Consider the following 9,676-nt stretch of genomic DNA (forward strand, 5'->3'; position numbering starts at 1 on the left):
CTCCCTAGATTCTGCCCTTCTCACCCCTCTAGCCACCCACCCACCTAGTGAGACCATCTCAATTCTAGCGTCTTTCCACAGCCTTTCTGAAAAATCAATGGCACCTTCATCTGAGTGCCTTGAATTTTTCATACACCCCTGAGTCAGCGCACCTGTATGGCGTTACATATTCACCTCCTTAGCTTCAGCTGAATTGCCCAGCCGCAGTAGGTGCTCAGTAAATGTCTTACCGATTGAACTGTTAGACTGGGTGAAGCTTTGTCTTTAAGAGAATGGTGGGGAAAGTGGTCCCAAAGTACCTGGAAGAACGGGATCTGACTGTATCATGTACATTTCAAAGTGAGGCAACAGAAATGTGGGCTGCAGTAAAGGCGCTTTGTGCTGCTCAGGGAAAGGACTGGGTGACTACACAGGTTCCCAGTCTCACCCTCCCCTTCAAAGAAATAGATTCCGATTGCCAGCCTCTGCCATCATGCCTGGAAGTGATTGTATTTGCGTTCGCATATCCCACCCCTTTACATGCTTGGGATGCAACCATCTGATACTGACCCTAAATCATTAGCAAGTGACTCTCCATCCCCCTCAATGTACTTTCCATCTAATCAGTTCGCTGCCAGCTCACAGCCACAACCGCATGCCATTGGAATGATGCATCTGACCGCTAGCTGCTTTTAACCTAGTTCCATTTGAACTCGAGTCTCTCTTTTGGAAAAATTCAACCTTATTCCAGTCACCTTTGTGAGCCAAATGGATGAATTGAGTTTGTTGCTTTGATTTCTCCTTTTTGATGAACCTCCTTCTGGTTTGTTGTTTTGAATTTTTATTATGCTTGCTTTGTTTTCTTTCTTGCTCTCCCTTCTCTCATTTTGTTCTCTCCATTCTTCTCATTGGAGGCAATGAGCCGTCCAGCGGCCGGAACTCCCCTCTCCCTTACCGGCCAGACAGCCGCCCTCTCACTCCAACTTACGCTCAGGCCCCTAAACATTTCCATGTTCCAGGTAGGAGCTGACACGGTCCGTGTCTTGGTGTCCTGTCACGGTGTAGAATGTAGCCTTTTCGCTTCTGTCTCGTCTCCATCTCTCATGCTCTGTTCATTGAGATGCACACAGCTGATAACCGCTTAAATTGCAGTGTCTGACCTAGAGGCCTTTCAGGAGCTGTGTATGGGAAATGCCAGGATTGTATTGAAAGTTTCCATTTTCTCTAAAATTTGTAAAGTAGGGTGGGAGGCAGAAGGTGAAGGAAGGAGGGTTGAATCGCTTTATTTTGTTGTGACTAAAATGTTAATTTTACCCTTATATTGGAACCTTCTAAGCTACCTCTCTGTGGCTCACTGTCATTGACTATCATGATGGCAATCTGGTTATCTTCTCATTGTAAAGATTGAACCACAGCATTCTTGAAAGTACTTTTATTTTATCTGTTTGTCTTCAGCGTGGAGATTCTTTCTGTGGGCTTTTCAGAGAGCTGTAAAATTGAGTCATTTGGAGGGTCTTTCTGCAATGTATAATTAACTAACCCTCCATAGCCCGCAGAGAGATCTTGCAATTTAGGCTTGGCACTCTAAGCTTTGGTGTCATGGTGCAAACAGTAATTTGCCACCAGGAACTGGAAGAGTCAGAACCCATATCAATATCTTCATGTTTCGGGTCAGCTCAATGTGTGAAGACAAGATTGGCCATCAGAGGTCATGATATTATTTTTCCATCCCAAGTACATTGTTTTGCTTCTTTTAGCTACTGAAAGTAGTCTAATAAATGACCGTTATGTTAATGTTAGCATACATATTTGGAATCCGTATTAGTTTTTTCTCTTTTGAGAAAAACTTAATAAACTTAAAAACTTAATAAACAAAGTTCAATAGGATTCATACCCCTGAGATACGACTGCCTTTTTAAAAAAGAAAAAGTTTCATCAAACCTTGAAAATCAGTGTTGTACATTTGTGGCTTTTTCGCAAGAATCCAGTACCCAAGGTTCTGGGGAAACCTTTTGAAACCTCCCAAGTATTTGCAGTCGAAGTGAAATGGTTGTATAATCAAATGGGGCTCGGTATAAAAATGTGAATAATATTTGGCATCTCTTTTTCTTTTTTTTTTAAATTTGGCCTGTGCACGTTAGGATTTTGTCCAACATCTTGTCAATACATCAGATTAGCCTTGCACGTAAAAACTGTTTCTGTGTTTTACAAGAAGGTTCTCTTAATTTTACTTCATTGCTTTCCACTGCTCCACTCATTAGTTGAAAAGTAAATTGAGCTGCTAGTCGCTACTGGGAGCTCAATTTCTAGACAGTAGCAATTTGGGGATTTTCCCCAAACTGGTTATGTCTTCCTCACCATCACAGTATCTCCGCTGCTTGCATTTCTCCCCGTTTTAACTCCACTTTTACTGAAGTGTGTATTTGAAATAAATGGCTCATGAGTGAGTGACATCTCTCTGTATCCTAAGATGTATTACAAAGGATTCCATGTCACATGTCTATAGTAATTCACTCATTTCTATAATTTCTTCTTTGGTAACCTCAGTCTTTGTAATACAAAAGTCAACCTTCTGGGTTATTTTTGTTCAAGAGTCTTCAGTTCGGTTTGCCTCTGGGTTGATCTGTTTTTCCCATCGCTGAACAGGTTCCCATAATCACTCACCTTTGCTTTTCATTTCCACAGATCAAGGGATCAACATTTACCGAAAACCACCCATCTACAAACAGCATGGTAAAACCCACTTTCCTCCATGTAGCTTTTAAGTAGCAACGTCGGCTCAACTCTTTGCTGTCCTCTGAAACGTTCATCTGCTGTTGCTTTTGAGAATCAAACTGGGGTGTCCAGCATGTTATGCCTTTACGATCTGCTAAGATGCAAATACCGTAAAGTTGGTTTTCCTAGATAGAAAACACCGAGACTTTTTCTGAGCCCATCAACATGTATCATTTCACTCATACAGGAGGGGAAGTATGGTCACACAGTCATTCACAAACACCCTCACAAGACTTTTTTGGGGGGAGGGGGGGATCAAAGAAATTAACCAACCTCTCTGATAATTTTGATGAGCTTGCAGTTTAACTAATTAAAACTAGTGAACACTAGCTATGTAAAAAATTCATTTGACCAAGGGAACTCCCTGGTGTTCCAGTGGTTAGGATTCCACACTTCTGCTCCAGGGGGCATGGACTCAGTCCCTGGTCGGGGAACTAAGATCCCACAAGCTTCACAGCTAAAAAAAAAAAAAGAGAAAATGAATTAATTAATTTGACCAAACCCCCATCAGCCTGACTGTCCAGTTCCCCAGTTTCTGATGGGGCATGCAGACGTCTGCGCCCTGTGGTAGAGTGGACCAGCCTCACGCTGAGACACAGGCCCTGGCCTTGGTCCCAGCTCGTCACATAAACCATTCTGAGATATCACAGATGAAATTTCTGTCCCTCAGTCTCCTCGTCTGCAAAAGCCAGTGCATGAGGCCAGCTTGTCTCTGAAATTCTCGCAAACTAAGAACCACTAACGTGGATCTAGAACTGTGTTTTCCTTTTCTGGGAATATAGAATTTTTAAACCCAGGAAATAGTATTACCCTTTGCAAGTCACTATTCCCTCGACCATTTTTAGGTCTCTGTGGATTCCGCTGCTGTAAATCTTCATGAATAGGTAGAAAGCCAAGACTTTGGGTGATTTCAGAAAATTGTACCCAAATTGTGCCTGGAAATTTGAAGGCTGCCTTTAGAATCCAGTTGACATTAATGTATCCTGAAGGCTTAGGATGACATGAAAAGCAAATAAAGTTGAAATGCAAAGAGGAAAAAAAATTCGGGGCAGCATTATAGGGGAAAAAAGAGAAAATAGGTATTGTAATGACTCCAGGACTAGGTTTTTTTTTTCCTTCATCTGTGTTTTTCTTTTTTAGGAGTTTACACCTTGTGCTTGCTTTTTTAAGTTTGTTAACATTGTTTTTGTTTGCTTTTTTATGGTTTAATGTCTTCTCACCCACTCATTAACATGTGAATGTTTACTGACCACCAATTCTAATGCGTAAGTACTGTTTGAAGTCTGGCTTTTTTTTTTTTTTTAATTTAAGAATAAGATTCCCAGTTTGATTTATCAGAAACTTTATTTATTTAGAGACTTTTTCTTTAAATACTAAAATCTCTAAGATCCTGTCTCTTCAGACAAAAATAATCAAATAAGATTTAAAGAGATTGGATAATGTTAGGTTATTTATTTGGAAGGAATTGACTTCTTTTTGTGACATTGACTTTATGCTTTACTTTCTATCAGTCTATCGGAATTAAGAGTAACACAAGCAGAGGGGTACATCCAAAGGACTTTCTGCAAGAGAGCAGTTCTGTGTGATAGAAAAAGATGTCATACCATACCAAAAGCTGATGTCTGTGCTCTGTGCGTTTCGAAAATGCTAGATTTAAATAAAGTCACACTTCTCATTCTTTAACACGCTAACACCTATTATCCTTCTTTAAGAAGAGGATATACAAGGCAGTGTTTTCCAAGCTGATTTTATCTTTTTTCCTCATAAGATTAGAGATTAAGAAAAACACTGTTCCATCTCTAACTGAGAATTTACCCCTTTTTAATATATGGCAACCTCGATCAAGTTACTTAACCAAAATGAGACTCAGAGATTACTTTAAAAATGAGCAAATGGAGCTGAAAATTCAAAAAGTTACTTCCAGATTTAAAAACCTTCGGAGAAGGTAATGGCAACCCACTCCAGTACTCTTGCCTGGAAAATCCCATGGGCAGAGGAGCCTGGTAGGCTGCAGTCCATGGGATCGCTAAGAGCCGGACATGACTGAGAAACTTCACTTTCACTTTTCACTTTCATGCATTAGAGAAGGAAATGGCAACCCACTCCAGTGTTCTTGCCTGGAGAATCCCAGGGATGGGGGAGTCTGGTGGGCTGCCGGCTATGGGGTCGCACAGAGTTGGACACGACCGAAGCAACTTAGCAGCAGCAGTAGCAGCAGCAAGCTCCGGAAGGGGGCCAAGTTGTATCTATGGTATATAAATACATATTATTAATACATTTAAAAATGTTTAGTAACATCCCAGATCAGTTTGCAAAATTAGCCAGAGTCAGAGTCTGACCATTTAGCCTGGCTTGTTTCTGTGATTACATTTGGGGCTCTAAGCCAGTGACCCCTCCTGTAAGCACAGCCATTAAGCACACTGTGAACCAATGGTGCTCCTAGTCCGATTTTGTTGTTTTAAAGTTGGATGACTCACTTGTATATGCAGACCCTTGAACAGAATGACCAAATGGATACGGCAAACCTAAGTCTCAAGGCTAATTCCTGCAAACTGATAGTGAACTTTCCTGCTGCCATTTCACCTGGTACTCAAGGACACATATATAATATGCAAGGATTAAAATGAACCGGATCAATTTTTTTATGGCTAAGAAGCCACAAAGATCCAAAACCAACTCTCTTACAATTAACACCTACAGTCAAATGACAGTGTCATGCATTTTACTTACCTCTTTAATTTCAAATGACTAATTCAAGTTTCTAATTGCTCTAGAAGAGTACTGTCCAATGGAATGTTCTGTGATGATGGGAAATGTTCTTTAATTATGCCATCCAATACAGTGGCCGCTAATCACAGGTTGATCACATAAAATGTGGCTAGTGTAGCTGAGGAACTGAATTTTAATTTTATTAATCATTTTGGTTTATTTAATTGCATTAATTTAAATGTAAATAGCCACACGTAGCTCAAGCTAGTATTGGACAGCACAGCTCTAGAACAAGGTTTTTTTCAGATGTAGAATAGATGTGGAGTGAAGCTTTGCTTCTGGCAGAACACAAGGAAGATGAGTTGTCACCCAGGCACTGTTAGTGACTGGGTGATTGATAATGGTGATAAGCAGCTATCTGGAGTTGACACTTTGGCCAGAGCACAAGAAAGCGATGTCAGAGAGTTGTACCACTGTGGCCTTGCAGACCGAGAGCTAAGCTGCCCCTGATTCCCATCCAGATGCAGCTGCCTTGGCAGCCCAGAGCAAATCTTCGGAAGACATCATCAAGTTTTCCAAGTTCCCAGCAGCCCAGGCTCCAGACCCCAGCGAGATTCCAAAGATTGAGATGGACCACTGGCCTGGTCCCCCCTCACTTGCCGCCGTAGGTATGCCGCTGTTGCAGCTAAGCCAAATGGACGGATTGCTAGGCGATTTCAAAATGAAATGCTTAAAAAGTATGCAGGGAAATGTGTAAAGATTCTAAGAAAAGTATGACCAAGAGGTAGAAGAGGGAGAAGAACTAATGTAGTATTAAGATGTGTGCAGAATACTTCCAAGTTACAAAAACCCAACCACCAGAGCCTTACGCTAACCAAACCCAAAAAGGGGCAGAACTGGTCTAAAACAGGTGTTTTGTGTGGACTCTCAGTGGTTGTTGTAAAATCAGTAACTCTTTTGAATGTAGCTGAATCAAAGCCTCCTGCCTTGAACTTTATTCTCTATAGTTATAGTGAGTGAATTTACTGAGTGTCCACAGAAGCATGACTTCTTTGAATTAAATTTGTTTTAGATGATTTCTGGGTTGTAATTAAAGTTCTTAACAACCAGTCGTAACACTGAAGCACTTTCATTTTTCTTGCCTGATCACGTTCTCCATTACTAAGAAGGGCTGTTACGGAGTAGCAGGTGTTCTGGAATATTGCTCGTGCAAAGTTACATGATTTCACATCTGTCATTTCCATGACTTCTGTGCTAATGTCACATTTGAGCTGTTTCATTCTTTGCTTTGAACCGCACATTTATGCTTTAGAGTTGTGTCTCTGTCTTTACTGTTTTGTCATTAGTTACATCACTTGACCCTAAAAAATGCTGTCGGCAAACTCATAAGCTGCTACTGAAAATTTAGTGAGTCAGCTTTACGAAGATATGACTGTATTATCATATTTCTGTTGACAACCTAAAGGCCTTCAATTTTCCAAAACTCCCAAATTTTCTTCATCCTATTTTGTTATCAAGTTATTTTTAGAATAACTTTTACAAGCAATATAAGTGGACTTTAAAGCAATTGATAGTTACAGAAATGGTTGAAGGAAAAATCTACCTCCTTGGTTCATTATTCACATGTATTTTATACATTATGTTGGCTTAAGGTGTCTCTATTGCTAGTTCTTACAGACTTTTACTAGTGTAGATTAAAGTGAGAAAATTCACATTGCCATTTAAAAACTAAAATGATCATCAGCTTTTTTCTGCTAGTCCACATCCTTCAGGCAGTTCTTAGGGCTAACTGAGATTCCTGGTTCAGTCATGTTGCTTAGTGGGGACATTAAACAGCTAAACTTTGGGGAAGAATTAACATTTTATTGTTATCAACTGTCAACAGTAAATAGTTTAAAGCTCTTTGGGTTTCCAAAATGAAGAAAACTTCTGGTCCATTAATCAAAATGATGAAGACTGAAACTATTAAAGTTTATTTTGATTAGATTAGCAAGCTTTCCTGTTTCTTCCCACAGCCAGATTAATCCAGGCAACATAGGAAAACAGTAATTATCTTACTTTTCCAACCATTCAGACAGATTCCTCCTTTCTACCCCAGCTCCTTCTTTCCAGGAAGCTTAAAATTTGTACATTATCTGCTATATTATACTGAAATAAGTAACTTCATAGCTGCAGTAACCCTTTTTGTGGATCCATTCTTATAAAAATTTTTTGGACCATTTTCTAAGAGACGGAAGACAAGGAAACATTAGAGACCCATCCCTTAAAAGAAAAAATAAAGCATGCTTTTTAATAAATTTATTGAAAGTAGAGGGCAGGGTGATAGTGTGGTGACAAATCTAAATATTCAGAAAAAGGGAAAACTATAATATTTTCAAACTCCTCACAAGAAAGTGACTATCTTACCTATTTGATGATAGCTAGATGAATTTGGATTCCTCTGTGTTTGAACACTGACCCCAGGGACATCAAAATAATAACTATCGATGTCCCTCCCACCTATTATGGACACTCTGGCCGGTGGCCCATGGGATGACATAGACCCAATCATAATCGCAATCCAGGTTCTAAGTGAGCAGATCAGATTTGTTCCAGGCCAAAATTCGCACCTTACTGAATCACACATTGCACTGGCTTGTCAAATAGGGCTCCCTGTCTCAAGAAGCCAGGCAGGGGTGCTGAATTGGTAGCAGGCTTTTTTTTTTCTCTTGTGTTGTTCACGAATGCTGACGACCACGGCTGACTTTGCTCACCTGACGAGTTGAGCACAGTTGCTCTAATCCCTTGAGACCCAACCCCCCTTCCCTGGGGCTAACGTGAGAAGTTGTGTTTGCTGTGGAACTAGGAGCTGACACGAGACGCAGATCTAGTGGCCGAGAGGAAGAGGATGAAGAGCTTCTGAGACGCCGGCAGCTTCAAGAGGAGCAATTAATGAAGGTTTGTCCCGTAAACGACTTTGCTGAAGCCTTGGGTTCTGTGGATCCTTGTTATGGAATGACGACTGTGGGCGAGCCACCAAGATGAGCAAGAGGTAGTCCCAGATCTCTTGCTGTCCGGTAGGAGAGACGAGATGGGCACGTAGTGACTTTAAGGCAGAACATTTAGTGGGTTCTGGAAGAGAGCATGAGGAGGTTGGAGGTCAAATGGGCATGGAATAAATATTAGGGCTTCTTCAAGGAGAGCGAGACTCTGTGTGGGGCGTGTGGGTATGGTACCTGTGTTGAAAGGATGCTAAAAGGCCAGGCACAGCCCAAGTGTACTTCAAGGCGGTACAAAACCTTCCTTCCCTCACTCAGGCTGTGCTGAAGGAATTCCTTGGAACAGAGCATTTCTCCAAGTCTTTCTTTGGACTCATAGGACCCTGTGTGTGTATCTGGGCCAGGAGAGAGAGATAAAGTAGACTCTCACCAAAGCACCCTCATGATAGCCTCTGTCTCTAGCATAGGCCTGCAGCATCCCAGAAGACCAAAGGAAGGGTAGTCAATTGTAGCCGGGGGTTGGGGGAGCTGAGAAATTGTAAACTCCTACTAACAAAGATTATTTTCCAAAGATACTTAATCATCTGGGGAAAGCACATATACTAGTTTATGGGGATACAAAGCTGCATGTATTATGTGATCCCCGTTTTGTATGTTATGTGCATAGAAAAAGATTGCATGGGGTAGGTCAAAATGGCAATAGTGGTTATCCCTGGTGGATTATGGCCTGTTCTTTTTTCCTTCCAGATTTTTCTAGACTCTGTACAATGAGCATGCATTATTTTTCCCCTATTTTTTAAACAAATCAGTATAATTTCTTTTTAAAGGCTGCTATCCCTAAGCTTCCCTTCCCATGTCAAAAATAGGTACACCCTCGCACACTGCCTCTTGAGTTTCCCTGCTGGCACTTTGGGGGTAAGGGGAGGGGGCAGAGAAAGGAGAACACTCTTCTGATGTGGAGCCTGGCTGAGGACAACCAAGCTTTGACATTGAAGAGGCCAAGTGGGGTTCAAGGTCCAAAACCTGGCTGACTTTTGGGGGAACCCCCAGGCTTGGGGACAATATGCTTCAGGCCTCTTTAGAGTCAGGACCTTCTTGCAGGATCCACTAAAAAGAAACTGCATCTCCCTGAAAGTGACTGCAGGCTCCACTTTCATTTTTTTTTCTCCATGAATAGCTCAACTCGGGCCTTGGCCAGTTGATCCTGAAAGAAGAGATGGAGAAGGAGAGGGAGA

General features: G+C 41.3%; 1 protein-coding gene across 1 annotated transcript in view; it reads left to right on the forward strand.

The window, feature by feature from the left end:
• ABLIM1 (actin binding LIM protein 1) overlaps positions 1 to 9,676 on the forward strand; it is a 216,003-nt gene that overhangs the window by 198,446 nt on the left and 7,881 nt on the right. The window contains exons 14-18 of the mRNA XM_010859295.1: positions 894 to 998; positions 2,665 to 2,712; positions 5,991 to 6,131; positions 8,309 to 8,400; positions 9,619 to 9,670. Coding sequence (XP_010857597.1) covers positions 894 to 998; positions 2,665 to 2,712; positions 5,991 to 6,131; positions 8,309 to 8,400; positions 9,619 to 9,670 — 438 coding nt within the window. The remainder of the gene's footprint in view (positions 1 to 893; positions 999 to 2,664; positions 2,713 to 5,990; positions 6,132 to 8,308; positions 8,401 to 9,618; positions 9,671 to 9,676) is intronic.

Source organism: Bison bison, unplaced genomic scaffold, assembly GCF_000754665.1.
Source record: "Bison bison bison isolate TAMUID 2011002044 unplaced genomic scaffold, Bison_UMD1.0 scf7180017864456, whole genome shotgun sequence".
Lineage (NCBI taxonomy): Eukaryota > Metazoa > Chordata > Mammalia > Artiodactyla > Bovidae > Bison > Bison bison.